The 23,548-nt window shown below is 43.3% G+C and overlaps 1 protein-coding gene across 2 annotated transcripts; it reads left to right on the forward strand.

The window, feature by feature from the left end:
* The first annotated feature begins 87 nt into the window (after positions 1 to 87).
* On the forward strand, positions 88 to 22,438 carry RAB11FIP1 (RAB11 family interacting protein 1). 2 transcript variants are annotated; one of them, XM_035139201.3, is made up of 6 exons: positions 88 to 531; positions 10,356 to 10,813; positions 11,196 to 12,033; positions 13,712 to 15,664; positions 17,063 to 17,168; positions 18,378 to 22,438. In XM_035139201.3, the coding sequence occupies exons 1-6, from the start codon at positions 122 to 124 to the stop codon at positions 18,594 to 18,596; spliced, it is 3,984 nt and encodes a 1,327-aa protein (XP_034995092.2). In that variant the 5' UTR covers positions 88 to 121; the 3' UTR covers positions 18,597 to 22,438. The 2 variants fall into 2 exon arrangements, with proteins under 2 accessions (XP_034995092.2, XP_034995094.2); XM_035139203.3 differs by lacking the exon at positions 13,712 to 15,664.
* The last annotated feature ends 1,110 nt before the right edge of the window (positions 22,439 to 23,548 follow it).

Consider the following 23,548-nt stretch of genomic DNA (forward strand, 5'->3'; position numbering starts at 1 on the left):
GGCCGGGCGCCGGAACTCTCGCGAGACTTCGGGTGGGGTTCCTCACCGCCTCACCTGAGGGAAGCCACTCAGTCCTTCCCGGGCAGCGGCAGAGAACGGGCGGTAGGTGGACAACGAAGTCATGTCGGCCCCAGGCTCGCCGTCGTCTCTGGGGCCCCGCTGGGCCCCGACCCACGTCCAGGTGACGGTCCTCCAGGCGCGGGGGCTTCGCTCTAAAGCCAAGGGCGGTGGCGGCAGCGGCGCAGGGAGCGACGCTTACGCGGTGATGGCGCTGGGCAAGGAGAAGTTCGCCACGTCGGTGGCCGAGCGCTGCCTAGGCTCTCCCGTGTGGCGGGAGGAGGCCACCTTCGAGCTGCCCCCGCCGCCCCGGAGGAGCCTGTCGGCGGGAGGGCCTCCGCTCTCGGCCGGGCCCACGGCCGTGCTGCAGCTCACCGTCCTCCACCGCGCCCTGCTCGGCCTCGACAAGTTCCTGGGGCGCGCCGAGATCAGCCTGGCCGAGCTGCACTCCGAAGGCGGCCGCCGAAGCACACGGTGAGGAGACCGAGAGAGCGAGCGAGGGGCTTCCCGTGGAGCTCCCGCTGCCAGGGGCAGTCTACCTGCTGGGACGCGGCGGGGCGCATGCGCGGAGGGAGGGAGGGGGCTGGTGCCAGGCGCTGCCGAGAGAGGCCTCTTAAATATGATCTAAATATAGCCCGTTGCATCTGATTTTCGCTCCTTTATTTAGGGAGTCATAGCAGGACTTCTGAAGGAATGCGGATAAGGATATGCTTTAACTTTGAAGGAGAGAGAGGAGATGCGCCAGAGTGTTGTGGTCAGTGTAGGATTAGCCAGGTTCATTGGGCTTCCTCTTGATATGCGGCAAAATTAGGTATTTCTGAAGGTGTCACATCCCGCTGCGCACCCAACCCGCCCCCCCCCCCCGAAGTTTGCTTCTGTTCTTGGCCGCACACCTTCCCAGCTAAGATGGGCAAAAATATATTTTTGCCGCCTTTTGACTCCTGTCAATCAGTTTTGTAAAAGGTAATGTGATCAATAGGAACAGAAACTGGGAGGTAAAGTCTCTTTGACAGGTGAAATCCCGACTTAAATATGACGATTTCAATTACTCTTCTGTTGTTCAGTGTTGTTTTGTATATTAATGGATTGTAATTTTGGCAACATAAGTAGTATCACTAAATTCACTCCTCAGTGACACTCTTGAAAAAATTAATTTCAGTTCTATGCTTCAGTTCTGGTTTGAAACTTGTTGGGCACAATAATTTTTTATTTTTTATTACCTGTTATGCACCCAACGGCTTCCTTTCCTGGTGCACTTGTTGTGTGTGCCAGATATGTGACTGAAGAATAGCATCAAATAGTATGATCATATCTGTAGTACTTTGTCCAGTTCCAGTTGCTGCATTTTAAGGAGGAGATAGACAAACTAGAGCAGGAACCTTTCTGGCTGTGGGGGACCAAAAACTTTGACGTGTGGGTGGGGCAACCAGCATGTAAATCACATTCTGTCATTGTGACATCAAAAGTTGTCAAGTGTGTTGCCTTGTCTACCTGTCAAGATCCATTGTGTAGGGTTCCCATGTTGGAGAACCACAGTGCAAGGGGCTTGCCTTGTAAGCCTCCCTGCATTGCTCCTTTCTATCTCTTAGGTCAGAGATCAAAAGGAGCTGCGTGGAATTGCTTGCAAAGCCCTTTGGAAGCCTTCAAAGAGCTGCAGCTTGGACAGTAGTAGTGATGGTTGATTGGGATCCTAATTTAATCTTATCTGTTATTGGGCAGGTGAGTGTGGCTTCTCCAAAATGGGCTCATGGGGCAAATGGGACTGGTGGGTCACGTTTAGTCTGTGAGCTGGAGGTTCTGCACCCCTGAATTACCGCATAATCCAAAAATGGTGAGGAGTCTGGAAACCAAGTCCTATGAGGAACAGTTGAAAAAGCTGGGCATGGTTAGCTTGGAGAAGGAAAGGTTAAGAGGAGCCAGGAAAATAGTTCTCAAATAACTGAAAGACTGTGATGTGGAAGGTGGAGCAGATTTGTTCTATGTTACTCCAGATGGCAGGTGTAAATGCAATGACTGAAAACATTTAAATACAGTGGTGCCTCGCTTAACGAATGCCCTGCTTAACGAAATTTCCGCTTAACGAAAGGATTTTTCGAGCAGAGCTTGCCTCGCTCGATGAATGCGTTTTACGAAAAATTCGTCTAGCGAATCGCGGTTTCCCATAGGAATGCATTGAAATTCAATTAATGCATTCCTGTAGGCGAAAAAAAATTCAATGCATTCCTATGGGATTTGCTAGACGAATTTTTCGCTCTAAGAAAAGACCCATGGAACGAATTAATTTCGTCTAGCGAGGCACCACTGTAAGATGATTTTGACTTTACGTTAGGAGAAACCTTCTTAAGTGTATGAGAGTAGTTCAAAGGTGGATCAGACTGCCTTGGGAAGTGGTGGGATCTCCTATGAAGATTTGTAAGCAATGGCTAGATGCCCATTTGCTTAGGAAGCTGTGTATTTGCAAGATTCCTGCACTGAATCCATTGGGCATTGGGCTAGATGACATCCAAGGTCCCTTACTACTCTATAGTTTTGTTTGAGGACGTTCACTTCCTGCTGACTAAATGACATCTCCAGGTTCAGAGGCAAATTACCTATGTATGTCAGAGGCTCAAGTTCAAACAGGTGTCAAACAGCATGCTGCATGAAAATTATTAATCTCATCTGTTTATCTGACAGCAGCAAAAGCTAAACTCTTAGCAGGATGGATAATGGATTAAAAACGCCACTTTTAGTAAAGATTCCACAGTTTACTGGGAGACCACAGGCGAGTCAATCTCAAGGGTTGTTGTGAGAATGAAATGGAATGGGGAAATGAGAACTATGTATGTCACTCATACATAGTTATTTGAAGTAAGGGTGTGGCAAAAATGCAATAAGCAAACATTGCAAGCAGAGGCGGGATCAAACTTTTAAAAACACTTTATTAAAATTTGAAATGAACAGCAGTATAATGTGCTATGGCATAATATAAAGAGCTGGGGTGGTGTAAAGGTTAGTGTCAGACTAGGACCTAGGAGACCAGGGTTCAAGTGACTCCTTAGCCATGAAGTTCACTGACTCACCTTGGCTCTCAGTCTAACATAGGGTTGTTATGGGGCTTAAAAGAGGAGGGGTAGAATCACATATGCCATCTTGAGCTCATTGGAGAAGAAGGTGGGCTACCGTGTTTCCCCCTTTTTAAGACACCGTCTTATAACTTTTTTTCCTCAAAAAAACAAAAGGTGTCTTATTTTCAGGGGATGTCTTAATTTTTTATTACGATTTTTATTATGGACCCACCCTGGGGAGCAACTTCTTTTAAAAAGAGACAAGGAAAAAGAGCAAAGGCAGCGGTGAGGGAGGCACTTTGTGCATGCTTAGAGACCACCCCATCCCCAGCTATAAACCCACCCCGGCTTTCCAAGACGCCTTTTCCCCGGCACTGGACTGGCGGGGGGGATGTGAAGGGGGTGTCTCTCTGTGCATGCTCAGAGGCAGCCTCGTCCCGGGTGCCGCTATGGGAGGGGAGGGCACTCACCTAACCATGACCCAGATCCTGGCCACGACGAGGCGCCATGCGCCGGCAACGGACTGAGCCGGAGCCCCTGGCGCAGGCCGGCGCAGGCCAGCGTTGAGCTCACTACCGGCCCCGCCGAGCGCAGCCACGGGCCCATCGCCCAGCCTGCCTGCCTGCCTCCCGCTTCCCTGCCCACAAAATTCCGGCGGCGGGCCATGCAGCCCACGCCACTCTGGCGGGGCGGAAGGGGCCAGCAGCGCTTCTGCTGCCGTCCGTGCCCTGGCGCCGCGGAATTACCCGCGGGCCTCCCGCCGCCGCTCTGCCTTGGGCCATGCGGCCCACAACGTTCCGGCGGCGCGGAAGGGGCCAGCAGGGCTCCCGCCGCCGCCCGTCACCCTAGCAGGGCCAGCGGGGCTCCCGCCGCCACTCTGCCTTGGGCCATGCGGCCCACAACGTTCCGGCGGCGCGGAAGGGGCCAGCAGGGCTCCCGCCGCCGCCCGTCACCCTAGCAGGGCCAGCGGGGCTCCCGCCGCCACTCTGCCTTGGGCCATGCAGCCCACAACATTCCGGCGGTGCGGAAGGGGCCAGCAGGGCTCCCGCCGCCGCCCGTCACCCTAGCAGGGCCAGCGGGGCTCCCGCCGCCGCTCTGCCTTGGGCCATGCAGCCCACAACGTTCCGGCGGTGCGGAAGGGGCCAGCAGGGCTCCCACCGCCGCCTGTCACCCTGGCAGGGCCAGCGGGGCTCCCGCCGCCGCTCTGCCTTGGGCCATGCGCTCTGCCTCGCCGCTCTGGCTCGGCACTCCGCCCGGTGCTGCTGGACGTTCCGAGCGCTCGGCGCTGCGGAACGCTCCACTCTGCAGCCGCCTGTTACGGCGGCGGGGCGGCAGGCCTCCTCGGCCGGGCCAGGAAGAGGCCAGGCGGGTGGCTGGGCGCTCCGCCCGGCGCTGCTGTGTGCTCTGAGTGCTTGGCGCTGCGGAGCGCTCCACTCTGCAGCCGCCTGTTCCGGCAGGTGGCTTGCCGCTGCAGCAGCTGGTTCCAGACCCCGCTGGTTGGCTGGGGCGCTCGGCGGTCTCGCTGTACACGGTATGAGAGGTATGTCTTATTTTCAGGGGGTGTCTTAGATATAGCAACTCCTAAAAAATGCTGCCATGGCTTACTTTATGGCTACGTATTAAAAAAGGGGAAACACGGTATTAAATAAGCAACCAAGCTTTGAAAAAACTGTAAAGTATCCTGTTGATACCTTTCCTGAGCAGAGTCCTACTGGATCACATACTTAATTTTATTCCATTGTTGTAAACTTCCCTAACAACCTACTTTTAGCTAAAGGGAAGAATAAACATCTATTAAATAAAATAATTTGTATCCTGCTTTGGATAGCGGTTATCTCAATGCATCCAAGGAAACATGCAAGCAGGGTGTGGAATTGACAGTTCTTCCTCAATTTGCTGCCTTGGCAACAGATACTCAGTGGTATTGCTGCTTGTGGACATGGAAGTTCCATTAAGTTATCAAGGCGAGTAGCTGATACGAATTTAGTTAATTCCTTTTTAGAGCCTCCTAAACTAGGGTCCATCTCCCTAGCTTGTGGATCCTCTAGATCAGGCATCCCCAAACTGCGACCCTCAAGATATTTTGGCCTACAACTCCCATGATCCCTAGCTAATAGGACCAGTGGTGAGGGATGATGGGAATTGTAGTCTAAAACATCTGGAGGGCCGAAGTTTGGGGATGCCTGCTCTAGATGTTGGCATCTTTGTCTTCTCCTTAAATCTTGGTTTGCAGTGGACTGAGCAGTGGGTACTCTTTAGAGATGTTGTTTACCACCATGTAGTGAAAGAAAATAATATAAACTTAGTTAGAATTTAACAGTTTTATATTTTAGAGGTTACTGGGTCTTCATCTATAAAATATTGACTCAGTTTGATGTGGACAAAGGGATTGGATGAATCAAGGCTAGAAACTAACTGTTAGCACCACAGCAGAATTGATGAGTTATGATAAATTGGACTCTTTCTCATTACTGCTCCAGTCATAATACTAACTAGATGACAATTAATAGTGAGGAGGAAGTGAGAGAGAAGGGAAATAAACACTAAACAAACATCATGGGACAAGGTAGGAGTGGTGAGGTTACTAGGACTTGACACTTCCCTATTGCAAAGAAATACAAAGAACTGAGGCTAGATCCAAGAGGAATGAAATCCACACCACCCACTCAAAGGAGTGTGTATTGGCCAGGATATTCAGGGCACTTCCCTAGCACTCCTATACAACTTCTATAACATATTTTCCCATATATAGCTGACCATTGTTTGTAGAAAACATCCTCTCCCCTTCCGCATACTGTACTTTGGTATTGAGATGTTGTATTGTACTTTTACTATTTTTTGTTAGGAGCTGCCCAGAGTTGCTGGAGCAACCCAGTCAGATGGATGGCATATAAATAATAAGTTGTTGTTACTATAAGTCTCCCCCCTTTAAAATATCAATCAATAATCCCACTACAAAAAAGGTGCCTAGACATTCCATTGTGGCAACTGTAACTGAGGTTTATGGTGCCATTTGGTGACTAGCTTATATATCTGAATTTCTAACACTAGTAAAAAAATTAAAAGGTAATGGACCCCTGACAGTTAAGTCCAGTCGAAAACGACTCTGGGGTTGCGGTGCTCATCTCGCTTTATAGGCCGAGGGAGCCGGTGTTTGTCTGCAGACAGTTTTTCTGGGTCATGTGGCCTGCATGACTAAGCTGCTTCTGGCGAAACCAGAGCAGCACACGGAAACACCGTTCATCTTCCCACTGTAGTGGTACCTATTTATCTACTTGCACTGGCGCGCTTTCGAACTGCTAGGTTGGCAGGAGCTGGGACCGAACAACGGGAGCTCACCCCATAATGGGGATTCGAACCGCCAACCTTCTGATCAGCAAGCCCAAGAGGGGCAGTTGTTTAGACCAGTGCTCCCCAACCTTTTTATCGCCGCGGACCAGTCAACGTTTGATAATTTTACCACGGCCCGCTGAGGGGGGAACGTTGATTGTTTATATTTTATTTAGATTGTTTTGATTTAATAATTTTAATTTAATTGTATTTAAATGTTCCTTGGGCGGCCCGGTACCAATTGATCCACGGACTGGTACCGGTCCGTGGCCCGGGGGTTGAGGACCACTGGTTTAGACCACAAGGATGACTGAATTAGATGCATTAATTTAAAACAAAATATGTTTGCTACAGAACAGTTTGTTTTATATCTGTACAAATTACTCAGTAGGTTAATTGACTAAAACTCATGATCAGTTTTCTTTAATAGGTTGATAGCTCATGGGATTTCACACATTCCCAGTTATGTTTCATATTGTGCCATTTTATGAGCTGTTTTCTCAGTGACTAAATCTTATAAGGTTTAAACCAGTCAGTAAGAATTAAAAAAATCTGCTTACATTTATACAGTTTAAATAGCCTATGTACATTTTGTTGTTGTTCTTTGCAAACAAGCTTGTAATGCAGATTAGTATTATTCCCATCCTGAATTGTGTAATATACCCACTTTGTAAGTTCATTGCAAAAGCAATATTCAATCCTGGTTCCTAGGTAGTCTTTTAGCCACATTGTGCTATTCAAGCAATTTATTTAGTACTGTCAGGTGAGCTGTTGGGGACATAGCTCTATTGGCCAGCAATGGTATTTGAGTTTCACATCTGAAGAGCAATAGATTTCAAATATAAATACTGATAAATAATGTGCTATAGTAATTTTCCACTGATGCCTGCTTCCATAGCTATTGTAGAACAAACCTTGCCATTAAAATGTGTATGTGCACCATGATTCTTGGCTATCTGTGAGAGAGTACAAAAAGCAACTTTTTGTAAGAATTCATAATACCCTTCTGTTTGGCAAACATATTTTTAGACTGAGCTAAACATCCTAGTTTTTAAAACCGTAAGTCACAATGTATTACAAAAACAGTGTTTTTAAAGAACTCTTTTAAAAGTGTCTTACTGTGAATAATGGCAGCTCTCATATAAAAGGAACTCAAATATTTAACATAACAAGTCCAGCAGGCTTACCAAGTTTACTTTGGCAATCTTGACTGCTTTATACAGCCATGATAAGTATTCAAAGTATGTTAGAAACAAATGTCTTGTTCATAACACTTTATTTGTTAGAATAAACAGCACAAGTTCAGAGTTGAAGCACTTTATTAGTTTTACAGATGAAAATTGGGGCTTCAAGGTTTATGTCGGTATCTATCAATTAAGAGGTAGCTCACTAATCAACCCCTCACCCTTAACATGTGGACAGACAATGAAAAGATGCAATTCAGACCAGTTAATATTTTTTCGTCTGAAGGCAGGGAGATCTGAAATTTGGATGAGACTGTTGCCAGATCTCATTACTGGATGCTTATTCGTAAAACAGAAACACACCCCTGTACTAAAAGAATTAGATTTCAATGAGATTATTTCTGACAGGCCTTTTCCCTGATGTGGTAGTACTGTATGCGCTTTTTGTTTTGTTTTTTTAAGGGTAATCTTCTAGCCATGCAATAACTTCCTGTAGTTTGTCTAGAAATAGTTTCACCATGCTATCCGCTGCTTTAGGAAATGGGGCCAAATGATGAGCTTTTAAAATGTGAACACTGTATAGAAAACCGCTCACTTGTGTTCTAGTGTTTCCCTCCTCTAGTTCTTCTCTTTTGTTTCCTTTCCTGCTTTGATATGTATGCTTTTAAGGCATGCAATTTTCTGAAAATATTGTGGGGAAATTCCATATTTTGGGAGAAATTGCATGCTTTTGTACATAAGCTGCTGTTTCTGTTCTAAAACTTTTCTGGTAATGACTTTCTCATTTTCTCTCTTTCTAGTTCTGTATCCTCTGCTGTATCCAGCTCCGTTCAAGACTGTCCTGAAATATTTGTCTTGGTTCAAATTGTGCCTGTCAGGGAGTAAAAAGGTTAGACAAACTAAGATGGCATGCATCTTGGGTTTCAGTGCAGAAACAGTCTATTATACAGAGTTCCTCTGACTGTTGATACCTTTTATGCAGATGTCTTCCTGGCATAACCTTAAATGGAGAGGTAGCTGTTTGGCAATGGACAAGGTCATGCTGTGGAGCTGTTACACCATAACTCATGAAGTAGTAAGATGATGCATGATACCAGAGCATAACAGCACAGGTTAGGTGGAGCTGTTAAGCGATCATGGGACTCAGCTTAGTAGCAACCCATTGCCCTGAACAATGGATAAATTTACAGTACAAAATTAACCCTTTCCTGGCATGGTTCTCATTGATCCTCTGGAGGAGGCCCCAGAAAGCAATTCTGGAGAAACACTTGTTTTGTGAGGGTGCTTATAATTATTACATGATTGTAATCCCCTTTATTGAACCACACTTCCAAGGACTTAACTGAGAACCATGAAGCTATAGACAAAGTCTGTAAATATGTGACACATGACACATTTATTCTAGCTTTGAAGTCCTGTGACAGAAAAGGTGAAATTGAAATACAGTGGTACCTCGACTTAGAAACCACTCGCCAACTGAATTTTTTTACTTACGAGTGGGGCAAATAGCCGCACACTTACGAATTTCTGGACACTGTATAGGTAACTTGCAATGCTTATTTTACCTACGTGGTTGCAGATTTGTGCCGGGGGGTGGGGCTGGAGCCAAACAAACAAATAAATGGAGAGTGGAGGAAATATTACAGAGCAGCATCCCAGAGCCCTTGTGCTGCCTTCTGAGAACCAAGTAAGCAAGACACCTGGTTCTGAGGGTTCCTGGCTTTACGTGATTTTGCTTATATGTGCAATGGCCAGGAATGTAACCACTACATAAGATGCGAGTTATCTGTAATTATATCTTCTGTTAGTACATTGGTGCCTCGACTTACGAATTTAATCGTTCCGAAGGCACCTTCGTAGGTGGAAAAATTTGTAAGTCAAAAAGCGCCATTGGAAACACGATTTCCCATAGGAATGCATTGGAAATGGAAAAATTCGTAAGTCGAATCAACCCCATCTAAAAATTCATAAGTCGAAAAAATCCTATCTAAAATCACCACGGTTTCCGTTCGGATGTCGAGAAATTCATAAGCATGCCGCCATTTGCCCCACTCGTAAGTCGAAAAATTCGGTTGTCGAGTCGTTCGTAAGTCGAGGTACCACTGTATAGGCATAGGCAAACGGCCCTCCAGATGTTTTGGGACTACAACTCCCATCATCCCTAGCTAACAGGGATGGTGGGAGTTGTAGTCCCAAAACATCTGGAGGGCCGTGTTTGTCAATGCCTGTGTTACCGTAGTATGTCTGAATATTCACTTGGATGAGAAAACAAACTTTCTAGACATCTTGGGAAAATGCCCAACATACCAGTAGCATGCCAGCTACCAGTTTCTTATCACAGATCAGTAGAGACCCTCTGTTCCAGGAGTGACGTCCTTAGCATTTTAGAAATCTTTGCATGATGCTTCAAAGTAACTGTTTCTGAGGATCATGTGGTAATATGGATAAATTATTTCATAATAGCATGTTCTCCTTTTAAACTAGGCTACTTGTTCTCTTCTTCTTCCCCTTTACTTCTTCTTTTCTTTTTTGAAAATGGCCTTTGCTGGCTAAATGCCACAAATATCAGTCTACAGACCTACCTGGCATTTCGGTGACACTGAGAACCTGACTCTGTTTAGCTTGAACTAAAAATTAACTATTTTATATGTAACCCACCCTGAGACCTTATGGGGAAAGGGTGGGTAGGAAATATTTAAGCCCCTGATGCTGAACATGCTGTTCTTTATTTATACAGATGGTACAAGCTTCACTCCAAACCAGGAAAGAAGGAAAAAGAGAGAGGTGAGATTGAGGTGGATATCCAATTCATGAGGAGCAACATGACAGCCAGCATGTTTGATCTGTCCATGAAAGATAAGTCACGGACTCCATTTGGCAAGCTGAAAGACAAGCTAAAGGGGAAACGAGGCAATGGATTGCCAGACACAGCTTCAGCTATTGTTCCTAGCATTAGTCACTCCCCGGCTGACAGTGAGGAAGAGTCAAATGAGAAAGAAAAGAAAAAATCAAAGTTCAAGACCTTATTCTCCAAACCTGGTTTACAGAAAAGCAACCTCTCTCAGTCCATGTCTGTGCTACCTTCTCTCCAACCGGTTACAGAGAGAGTTCGACTTAGACCCAGTGACTTTCCATCGCAATGGAGTGATGGTGATGGTGATGATGATGACGACACTTTAACTCCTGTCTCAGAGAGTAAGTATTGTCTATTGAAAAGAGAATAAATTTCTCAAATCTTTTAACAGTTGTGTGATTTACAAGGTGTGCTAAGTAGTAAAATGTGCCATTTCTTACAGCTTTTTCTTTATAATGGTTAAAGCTGGACTTCTTGTCTTTTTTAAAGACAGTGCTTGAAAGTTGTGAAGAAACAGAAGTGTCTTCATGATTGTGCCTAATAGTTGTAAATGAGTAAGATGCAGCGGGGGGGGGGGGGTCTCAGTGGTCCCCAACCACAGTGTACTGCTGTTGTTAAGAGCCATCAGTTGAGTTGATCTAGGATTAGGATTAGGTATTAGTATTTTCAGTAGTATTGGGACTTGTGCTTTCACTATTTTTATGCTGATTTCTTTCTTTTCAGAACCCTCCACAAATAGAACTGAAGATAACCTGCTTTATCCACCTTCCACCAAGTCTCATAAGAGAACAGGTAGTGCAGATAGCAAGCAACTAAGCCAAATCTCCTCCAATAACAACAAGAAGGATGTACATTCTTTATTTGGTGGGCTGAAGTCCAAAAGTGACCCTACTTCCCGGTCCAATGTGTGTATCAATGGCAGTCATGTTTACATGGAGGAGCGTGAACCCAAAAGTGATACTCTTCCAAAAGACAGCACTCTATCTTCCCCTCAGATATCCCAGCGAAAACGGCTCTTTTTGTCCCAGGAGAACTTGTCTTCTGAACCCAGTAAGGAACCTGAAATGACAGGAAGACTACCTTCTGACAAAGGACCACCAGGGTCTTCCTCACTGGAGTCCTTTAAAGCCATGACTCTACCATCATACAAGTTGCTGAGTGGTGGGGATATGCCAGAAAGCAACACTCCAGTTATTTCAGACACTCCAAAAGAAACCAAAGAGAACAAGAAACAGGAGAACAAGAAATCTGGCTTGCTGTCTCTTATGACAGGAAAAAAAGAAGCTAAAGTTAGTGAGGAAGTAGAGAGCAATGCAGACACCACTTCGAAGGTGAAGGAAGTAAAACGTAACGAAAAAGAGTTGGCCAGAAAAGAAGCAAATCCTATTGAAGTCCCTGTGGATAACAGAAGAGGTCAAAGCTCAGATAAGAGCAGCACTGCAGATCTCCGAATCACAAAGGCATCCTTGAACCCTTTTGATGAAAACATCTCAGCAGAAGAGAAGCCAGAAAAAAACTCAGCTTCTGTGAAACCATCTCAGACCAAACCCGTCAAGCCCAGGTTAGTCTTGAGAAATGATCTTCTCAATTGAATTTTGAGATCTTGAGATGCTTTAAAGCTATTGCCACCCAGTGGTTTTCATTGTCTGTCATAGAAAATATCTACTTTACAGGGTGAGTAAGAATTCTCCTTCTGATAGGGCAGGCATGCCCTGTGTAGGTTTCAGTTGTCTAGTACCGTAACTCTGCAGGTAATTTGTAGGGTTTCTGTCTCTAGCCTTTGTGAAAGGAAAGAAACGACAATGCATGCTGCCTTCAGAACAAAGATGATCCACTTTCTTGCAAGGGGAGGGTAAAGGAAGCGAGTCAGTCCCTCTTCTGCCTCCAGGATGGAATGCTGACTAGCAGAGAATGTATCCCAGCTGGCTGAACTCGATCCTTTCAATCTCTTCTCCTCACTGCCCAACTTACAGGGAGACGGATCAAAACAAAGGCAGGCACTAGCTTTGTTTTGTTTGCCGAGCTGGTCAAATGCAGCTGAGCTAGTTTTCACTCATCTTTTTATGTCTATTTCTTTTTTTGCTGAGGAGAGGAAAAGACGTATTGGGCTTGTCAGACCCAGAATACTGGTGTAACTAGCTAACTGCTGCTCTTTGGGGCAAGGAGGAATTTTAAAATGCAATTATGGGTCAAAGTCTTTGTTTCAGTGTCATGTAGGCGGGCCAAGGCCTGAAATTCTTTAGCCCTCCCAGACTTAAAGCATTAGTTCTAAATCAGAAAGGAGAAAGAGAACAGCTGTCTTTAGTGAAGAACCAGCCAGTGCTACTGGCAGTTGTCCTTCGAGGTTCCTTCTTGCTTGAGTTGGGGGAGGGGTGTAATATTATCTCTCTTCTGTCATCTGAAAGCAGAGGTGAGAGGAATACTGAGATGGAGCAGGAAAGACTCAGAAAAGTGAATCAAAATGGGTTACCCCCTAAGCCCCTGAATATTTAAGGCTGCCACATATTAGCTGATTACGTGATCTTGTGGTGCATTTGTTCATAAGTTGATATTTAAATATTCAGACATGTATATAAGTGCTGTGAACATTAATAGTGACTTGGCCTTGTTTTTATGTTATTCACACTGGTGCATGTGGGAGAATTGCTCCCTATTGCTCTAACTTTAAACTTACAGTATATCTCTTTCTTTACAGTTGTAACTAGTGAAATAACATTCTTTTAACAATGTTGGGTGACCTTGTTTCTATTCAGCTCCTGCAAAATGATTAAACTTTGCAGCTTTCAGCAATCTAAAATGCAATTTTTATGGCTTGGAGAAATGCAACATTTGGATAAAATGTTGCTTTTGCATGGAAGCTATGTGTCACAGAGGCACCACTCTTTTTCCTGCCTAACTGCCGTATGCTTGGCGCTTTGTATATTCCACTATTCTACTATTACTATGATAATGCTATAATGTAATTGGGATTAAAAAGGTGTTCTATTGAAAAGAGGTGTTACTGGTAGACTTTTTTCAATGTACAAAACACTTTCATTCAGGAAACGTGTTGTTTTCTTTTATAAGCATTTGCTGCTGTTAAAAGGTAAATTATAATATGAAGGGAGTGGTTTGCTAAAACCCTACACCTTTCCTATTCACTTAACATGCAGCAGCCTTGTTAAACTTCAAAATGTTTCTGCCTGTCTTACGTTGCATCTGCAACTGACATGCAGGTTTTATTTTGTCCCTTTTTACAGACTGGGCGTGTCTTCAGAGGATGAAACCAAAGCCACTTCTGCTATTTCTGCAACTCCTTCTGCTTCTCTTTTCTCTCCTTCCTATCACTCAAATAAAAACAACCCCTTTATCTCTAAATTTGATCCAGAAGAGCAACCTCGGGACACTGATAGGTTTGCTAGTGACAACAATCCATTCACTACAAAATGGGGACAGAAATCCAAGCAAGATACTGAATGCTTTACAGCTACTTCTTCTGCATCTGGAAATGAAAATAAACCATTTGTTCCTAAAAGGGAGCAAGAATCCCAGATAGAGGATTCTTCAAACTCTGCCAAGTCTCCCCTGCCTGTTCCTGCAACTTCTGTTCTTGAGTTGGATCCTTCTGCTTTTCAGCTTTCTGATATTGATAATCCTCCTGTGTCTAAAGTGGGAGAGGACTCTGAAAGTTTTAACAGTCCTCCAGCTTCTTTCTCTACTTCCTCCTTAGCAGGAAACCTTGATGATTCCAAGCACGTTCATGTTGTGCCTTCAGAGAAGCCCAAAAAGGAAGGTTTAACTAATCAGATAGACCCTGTATCCAATTTTCCTGGATCTCTAGCTGGCAGTCACCCGTCACGGTTTCATGATAGGGTTGGACTCATCCTGAAGTCTCAGGGCAATGACAAAGTGCACATAGTGCCACCATTTAAGGAAAACCGAGGGAGCATAAAGAAATCAGTAACCTTTGCCCTTGAGGATGAAAATGTGGGGAGTAGTGGCGACGATGCTTCAGATGGTGAAGATTCAGGTGAGAGCTGGCATGATGAAAATGAGATTTCAATAAATCCCACTGAAAGGAATGAGAGGCGAAGACCTGAACCATATGTAGAACATTGTGCTGCACCTGAGCCCGGTAATGGAAATGTACAATCTCTTCATAACAGTGAGGATCATTTGGAAAGACAGGCTGAAGCCGGCTTCTCAGTTAAAGTAGAGCCACCGGTCCCAACTCCGAGAATTCTCTTGCCTTTGCCTAACATGCCGAGGACTGTGTCGGGTAGCAGTTCTCTCTCTGAGCCCCCAAAGCCAGCACCAAGAAGCGCCCTAAAACAAAAAACGAGTGCCTCTGTTTCTTTGATGGATGAATCAGAAACAGAGAATGGGTCAAGCTCTGCCTCTACATATAAAGAATTTTCTGCAGAAAATTCTTTAATCTCTAATGAAAAACTAACAAGCAATAGCTCATTAGCAACTTCGGTATCCAATATACTTAGTTCTGGAAGAGATGGTGGAACCATGGATTCCTCTCAAAGTATTAGTACTGATCTCTCTTACTATGCAACAAGCACACAGCCTGGCAATTTGATCACTGGAGATCTGAATGTAAAACCCACCACCCTTTCTGTTATTCCAGAAGTGGGATCGGATGATGAGCAGCTGAGTGATTATCCCCAGGGTGCTGAAAAGATTGCAGTTTCTGGAGATTTGTCCAGGAGTGGAGATGGTTCCTCAGAGTTACCATCCTCCATTGAGGGGAGAGAGCTGACAGCAAATAAAAAGGCGACTGGTGAGAGGCAGACGGCATCACTTCTTATGAAGACAAATGCTCCTGGTGATGGATTTGAACTAAACAAACCATTGGTCGCACCTTCAGCACTAGCCCTTGAAAATGCAAGCCATGATGTAAAGGGATTGGAGCAGAAGAATGCTGACAGCTTAAAAGAAAATAGACAGGGTGATAGTCCTGAGATCTCTGTTAAGCCTGTTCATCTTTCCCCTCTGCCCAGTTCTTCTCACTCTATTAGCTCTTTCCAATCTGATGCTTCTGGCTCTAATAGAGCAGAACCTACGAAAAAAGCTACAGCAGAGGGCTTGGATGCCAAAGTGGATCCCTCTGGCAAGAAGAAGCTGCTCCAGGCATGGGTTTCACCCTCTGAAACACATCCCAATCAGAATCTGCAGAGTGACGGAACTTACCCTGCTAAGCTCAGGTGAGAGGAATTGGGGGGGGGGGGAAGCAAAGATAGAAAGTCTCAAGTGCTATACTGTGAATGGCTTTGATTTTTCCCTCCCCTTTTTAATGCAGTAAGGGATTTTGTGTCCTATGGGCAGGTGAAAATCTATCCCTGTTGATCTGTATTGATTTCTTGTAGCAATGTCAATGAAGGAATAAAACTGAGCAAAGGTTTATTTTGCTTAGGCAGTAATCAGACTCTATTTCCACATTGTTGCGACATGACAATAAAGGTATCATAAACAGGAACCAGCACTTCATATTTTACCTCTAATTTTACTTTATTTTTTAATCCCAATGTCCTGTTAAAATACTAAATAAAGTTTTCATGTTCTGCCAAAATAAGTGAAAGCAGCAGTTGGATAAATGCTTAACTTTCTTTAAAAGCGGTGTTGGTTGTGAGCATAAGTGCAGTGTAATTTCCTGCGGCACAGGTTTCGTTACCTAGATTTCTGAAGTGTCCCACAGGTGTAATTTAACTAAAAAAAAATCAAGGCAAAGTTTTGCATTAAACTTTGCTGAAAACTCTATTTTTCACACTTGCTAAACATCCAAGGAACCAACCATATTTTATTGGGGGTGGGGGGTGGGGACAGATGGTTAGAACCATCAAGAGTGTCAGACTAGGATTCCACTCAGTGATGGGCCAGTCACTTATATCTATGTCTAACCTACTTCGCAGTGTGGTAGTGAGGAAAATGGGGGGGGGGGAAGGGGTGACCATGTACTCAAGGTCCTCAAAGGGATATAAATAAATAGGTAAGTAAAACTTTTCATTTGAGAGCTTCTAAATCAGTCTTGAAGTTTAGAGAGGAGGGCAGAATAAATCTTCTGTTTTAACAGTAAATATAAAATCTAAACTTGCACTAATAGAAGAGGAAAATGTAATGTATTCTTTTTTAAAGCAGGAACATGTGTGCATGCGGTGCTTCATGCCAGACGAAAAGTAGAACTGTACAAAATTGTTCAGGTACAAAGCACTATAAAATGTAAAGGTACCCCTGACCATTGGGTCCAGTTGCGGACGACTCTGGGGTTGTGGCGTTCATCTCGCTCTGTAGGCTGAGGGAGCCAGCGTTTGTCCGCAGACAGCTTCTGGGTCATGTGGCGAACCAGAGCAGTGCACGGAAATGCCATTTACCTTCCCGCCGGAGCAGTACCTATTTATCTACATATACAGTACTTGATGTGCTTTCGAATTGCTAGGTGGGCAGAAGCTGGGACCGAACAATGGGAGCTCACCCCTTTGCGGGGATTTGAACTGCCGACCTTCTGATCGGCAAGCCCTAGGCTCAGTGGTTTAGACCACAGTGCCACCCGCGTCCCTGCAAAGTACTATAGGATTGCCTGAACTAATTGTGTGTACTTCTTTCAGACTTCATCCTGTGAAACCAATGCATACTACAACAAGCAAATCATCTGCAAAAAACCAGAGCATAACATCAAAGATCTTGGATAACCAAAACGAATCCGATATAAAGGTAATTAAGACACACTGTATTTTAAAACCTAATTGGGTGGTCTGTGTTTTTGGTTAGGAAGCTTGTAAATTTATTGGTGGAATTAGGCAAACTGCAAAGGGGTAGAGTCATTTGGAGACAGAAATGTGTTCAAGTTTTCTAGGTGTGTTGATTCCCCCTGCCCCTGCTATCCTACCAATCTGGGCAGCTTTCTGAACCTTTTACTGACACAAGCTTAGATCTGCGAATGGGTGTGAATTCCCCAGGCTCAGAACTTGCTATCTTCACCAAAGGACTTTGGCCTGAAACGCATTTTTGTTTTCAGATAAGAAAGGTTTAGTGATTTAGTGCCTCCAACTACGGTAATATCTCAAACGATCTGTTTGGTCGAAACAAAATAAAAAAAATTCCTTCCAGTAGCACCTTAGAGCCCAACTAAGTTTGTCATTGGTATGAGCTTTTGCATGCATACGAAAGCTCATACCAGTGACAAACTTAGTTGGTCTCTAAGGTGCTACTGGTCCTGCCCACCTAGCAGTTCGAAAGCACCTCAAAGTGCAAGTAGATAAATAGGTACCGCTCCAAACGGGAAGGTGAACGGCATTTCCATGTGCTGCTCTGGTTCGCCAGAAGCGGCTTTGTCATGTTAGCCAAATGACCTAGAAGCTGTACGCCAGCTCCCTCGGCCAATAACGCGAGATGAGCGCCGCAACCCCAGAGTCTGGTCAGGGGGTCCCTTTAAGGTGCTACTGGAAGGAATTTTTTTAATTTTGTTTCAACTATGCCAGACCAACACGGCTACCTACCTGTAACTAGATCTGTTTGGTGTTTGAGCACAGAACCTGAATTACTGCTGATGCTTTGTATTTATTTAGTACTTATGGCATGTTATGAGGAGGGTCTTATCTTCACAATATGCTTTTCCATGTTTATTACTGGGAAGAAATAGTTGAAGGCAGGTGTACAGAAACCTTGTATGCACATTTGTCTGCATGCCATAAAAGTACTTACAGTACTTGCAAATCCTGAAATTCTTGTTTTTTGTGAATCTTCAGTAGCTTTTAAGTTGCTTTGACAGATTACCTCTTTGCTCTGACATCATTCCTGGGATTCCCCAGTAATCCCTGAAACCAAAGGTTTCTATACCTTCCTTCTGATTCTTTGACGCCACCCTTGTAACAGTGCTCGATATCAAAATGCCTTTAACCTGTTAATTCTTCCTTCCTAAAGAAATATGATCCTTCAGATCCTGCCTACGCTTATGGTCAGTTGACACACAGCGAGCTGATCCAGCTGGTCTTGAAACAGAAAGATGTGATTGCAAAGCGAGATCAGCAGGTGCGGGAGCTGGAAGACTACATTGATAACTTGCTTGTCAGAGTTATGGAGGAAACCCCTAACATTCTTCGAGCTCAAGCTCATGTGAATAAGAAAGCTGGAAAGATGTGAAGGAACCAATTCAACCTAATCGATGACTTTCTTACTCAAACTTTGGAAGTAGTGAATGTGGAAAAGCTGCTTGTACCGAAACAGATTATTATTTACTTGTCTTAGGCTAGAGTTGACTTACCTTGTAGACTGCTTTATATAATCTACAAAGTCAGTAGTGTTAAAAAAACACCTTTTACCTTTTAGTACACTGTACATTTTTTGCTGCTCCACAGGTGAAAGGCCTGAAATTAGGGACTGTGGAAGGAGTTGTGAGCCAGATTTTATCTGTGAATAAGCTCCAAGGGGCACATTTTTAAGGGTTTAGTAAAAAAATGAACACTTTTCTGTAGTTTTTCAAAACTCAACTCCTGATTTCTTGACTCTTAGGATATTAAGTTTTAGTGCAATATAAGCAATCATATTTACATTAGATATACTGGATGAATAAATATTTATGAAGTACCTTATTTGGGTTTGAGTTCCTGTGAAATAAGCACTTCCACCTGAAAGCTGGTTGCCTCTCTACTTACAAGCAGCCCATTCCATTAGGAATTTCTGTTGTGCTAGCTCCACTGAATCAGTAATTATTAAGAAAACAGCTCATTCATTTGGGTGGGGCTTAAGCTGTGCAGGTTTCCTGCCAATTGTGCAAAACTGCCTGCATTTGCCTTTGGGAAGTGAGGAAGATCCATAGTTAAGAAATAAAAAGTGATGGTTGTTGTGAGTAAGAGGAGGTTAGCTTCTAAGCACTAAACTGACTTCTGTGTCTTATGGTGGTCGGTACAGGACATATTAAATTTTTGAAAGCAATACTGATTTAAACTAATTGCCAGAAACTGCAGTCTGGCTGTCTTGCTTCATTGCAGCTGGTTGCTTTAAGTACAGTTAGACAAGAGGGGCATTTCCCCTGCATTTTCTGGTAGGTGTTAACATGCTCAAACCTGTGCGTTTTCAGTAGCTGATTTTGGAGGTACACATTAATCCCTCATCACTGAAATTTTACTTTTAAAATGTTTGTTCCAGCTGAAAGTCCATAGAAACATCTTGCTTCTTATTTCGCAGATTTGACTACTTTTCTTTCGTTCTTAACATTACCTTTGAATTGCTGATCTTTCCCTTTTATCTTTGGGTATGTTACCCATCTGTTCAGAAGTCTACTTAGATCTTTATTTTTGAATACAGGAAAAGCGACTGAACAAATTGCTGTGAGTCAATAATCCCAGGTGTCTTTCCATTTGTGAATACTTTCTATTGTAAAAGTTTCATTTTTGACCAGTTCCTCAACATGTTGATAAAATTTCTCAGAAGTTTCTTTTAATTATGAAAGGGTTGAAATGCAGATAACAACACATTTCTACTGTCAACTAAAGTAGCTTCCATCAGTTTTTCCATGTTTTTTGCAATACTTCTTTCCACATCTTTTCTGTTTCAGAAATTCTTGATTAGAGAACATTGATCTTACTATGTTTATGCCCAGTTTCTTTATTATATGTTTCGTTCCTTTGCAGTTCCAAAAGTCTCTGCTCTACTTTTGAGCAGCTTTTGAATGTATTGCCTTGTAGCTCAAACCAACTAGGAGGAGTAAGTAGGGCCTGCTGGCCCTCCCAATGTGCTTGGACTAAACTCTCATCTTCATGGATGGCCATTGGGAGCCCAAAGGCATCTGAATGACCACATGTTTCTCAACCCTATAAGAGGCTTAGCACAAAGCTGTATGTGTGCAATGTCTTGCTGTGCCTGTTTTGGTTCCTGTTTCTCTATCTGTATGAACAGTTTCTGAAGTCAGACGACACTTTCCTCAGTTACAAAAGATTCTGTTTATGCTGCTGCATAAATTGCTGGAAGATGTGAATAGTCAGCATTACTGCAATATGATTTCTGCTGCAGACTCAAAAAAACTGGAGACTTTTTCTGATTTTATTTTTTATGGATTTTTGTCCTGGGTTGAAGATTGAATTCTTAATTTCAGTATCTCCATCTGCCCCTTAATTCAAAAGGTAACTTTACATTGTGGTCCCTTACTCTGAATGGGGCACTTGCCCCTTAAAAGTTTGCAAAGGATCAACTTTTGTAGGTTTCCTAATAAAACAATACTTCCACCATCACCCATCACTAGGCGTTTGGGGTGAAATCCATATTGACCATTGTATGGGAAATCGAACTATTTGAAGATAGCAAATAGCATGGCTTTTTGCAAGCTTAAGCTTGTATATGCACTTTTGGCTTCCAGTCAGATCAACTGTGATTCAGGAAAAAAAATGTTGAAAATCTGAGCCACAAATGCAAGCAGCCAAACAGCAATCAAAGTGATGTCTGAAGACGTGGACGGATCAATTTTCATGCTTTTTACTGTAGCCATTATTCATTTTCTGCCTATGCACTTTAAAGAGGGATGAGGTTGGCACTTCAGCCCTCCCTTTGTATTCAGTCACAACACTGGATTATAAACTAGTCAGGTAATCAAAGGGGGGTTGATTCTAAGCAAGTCATACTTGTGAGTAGACCTGTTGTAATCAGTGACTAATGACTGTTGATTGTTGTGGGCCTGCTCTTAGTATGACATGATCAGATATCACCCATAGATCTTGATGTTTCCTGAATGGTGCACTGTTAATTGCTCTTGATACTGTACAATCTTATTTGCAAACACCAAAGAATAGGAACAGCTAAGTGGTTCCTGTAGTTTATTCCTTATTTGAGAGGAGGCATAATTCATTTGACATGGCAATATTTATGCAATGAGAGCCCCAAGTACATAGTTTTGAGGTTGGTAGAAAAATTGATACTGTAATGTTTGAATATAAGGCTTGGACTGTGGGCTTGTACTCCATGTTCCTGTTGCCCTACATGGAGTGTGGTGCTTGTTGAATAAATTTGTCTATCTTCTTGCATAGTGCTAATTTTCTTGATGAAATCCTCTGGCTGAGGCCGTCACCTTGCCTCAACTAAGTCAATGATTTCAGGTGATTGAAAGAGGAGGAGCTGTTGTCTACCAGAGCCTGTGGTGTTTTCACATATCTGTGGCTCCATAATAGCTGGAACATAAAATCTGTAAAGGCAAACTTCTTGCGTGTAAAACCAGCATTTAGATGCTTGGGCATCCTTTTTAAGATGGTATATCTCATTTAAATGAACCAAATTGCTTTTTTAAAACTTTATTTTAAGAGGCTTTATGTCTCTTTGCTCCAGCTGGAGCCAAAAGCACACAGGCACATGCTATTGGGAACAAGTATTTTATTGAAATACAGTTTTACTATGTACTAGAAAATGTTTATTCCTGATGGTTATATGGTCCCAAAGTACAGTGGACATTTGTGTTTAATACATATTCAGTAGGAATGGATCTAGTAACAAATAGTGTTGGCCGTTTTAATAGAAATAGTACAGGACCAGCTTCCAGCAGATTGTGAAAATCTTCTAGTTTATAACCTGACCTAAATTTTCCAGGGACTATAGGGGTTGTAGCTGGCAACACGATGTTCCACATGCAAGAGGGTGTATTGTCAATGGGCCCAAGTCAGCTGGCCATTCTTCATATAAAGGTCTGCTCAGTTGTATACATTTTGATGAGATTTGGGCAATTCACAGCAAGGATACCTTGCTATCTGTGCCTTCTAATTGGTATCTGTGACTTATGCAATCCTGACATCGAAATGCTGAATTTTGTGAAAAGTGTGGTACATTGTGAGAGATATTTTCCCTTGTGCAAACATTTGCTCAGTGCTTAATGTTGAAGGATCTGAATGTATATTTATATTCTGCCTTGTTGTTCTTGGTACTTAGTCCCATTGGTTTTTTTTTTTACAAAGACCTTCATCCTTGTGAAATGTTAAAAATAAAGTTATTTAAACTTGTGAGAACACTTGTGTTTCTTTGCATATCTTTACAAACTTTAAGTGAAGAATGCTGTTTATATAATTCACATTACTGCATGCTATATCAGAATGGTTCCTTAGTCAATACTGATAGAAATTATTCTCTGCTGTACAAGGACTGGATTTCATCATGGTGATTCCAAAGTGTGAAAGTAAAAGGGCTTCATATGCAACTGAAACTTCTATTGTGAAAAAAATAATTTAAAAAATCCTTCCAATAGCACCTTAGAAACCAACTAAGTTTGTCATAGGTATGAGCTTTCGTGTGCATGCGCACTTCAGATACCTGAATCTGAAGAAGTGTGCATGCACACGAAAGCTCATGCCTATGACAAACTTAGTTGATCTCTAAGGTGCTACTGGAAGGATTTTTTTGTTTGTTTCGACTACATCAGACCAACACAGCTACCTACCTGTAACAAGTTCTGTTGTGAGAGCTGTTTGTACATTAAGGTTTTTTGGGGGGGGGGCTGTTTGCAGAAGAAATCTTTTCAGCTACTCAAATTCCACCATTTCACTTCCCTATGCTGTGAAGCAGGAATGTGCCAATTTGAATGTGCCACAGTCAGGAACCAATTTGGATCATGACTGTGATTCAGACTTAATAGAACAGGAAAAGACTGAATCACCTGATGCAGCAGCACTGAGATGGAAAGGCAGGGGAAGCGTGGTATGTTAAGTGCTTCAAATGAGATCTCAGCTATGATCCGAATGCCCAAATTACTCGTTTCCAAGGGTCAATAGAGGCATCTGTGACTCAAACCTGTGTCTATTAGGATACTGCCAGTCTGCTGCGTAGCATCCTTAATTCACAAAGTCTAGACTGAGGTGGGGGACCTTCTGAATGTTGTTGGTATGTTTACTCCCATCAGCCACCATGGTGAATGGTCAGGGGTGATAGGAGTCCTAATTCAACACACGTGGAGGGCCATCTCTGGTCTAGAACCCACATTAGTTTCATATTTTGAAGGAAATACATTCACACTCTAGAATGAAGTCACAACGTCAATGATCACATGGGTGGCTTCATTCCAATTCTTTTCCAGCCTGTCATCTATTATACCTGTGGGAATACCAGGTTTAAGACATCTCTTT

The sequence above is a fragment of the Zootoca vivipara genome, chromosome 14 (genome assembly GCF_965207765.1).
Source record: "Zootoca vivipara chromosome 14, rZooViv2.hap1.1, whole genome shotgun sequence".
Taxonomy (NCBI): domain Eukaryota; kingdom Metazoa; phylum Chordata; class Lepidosauria; order Squamata; family Lacertidae; genus Zootoca; species Zootoca vivipara.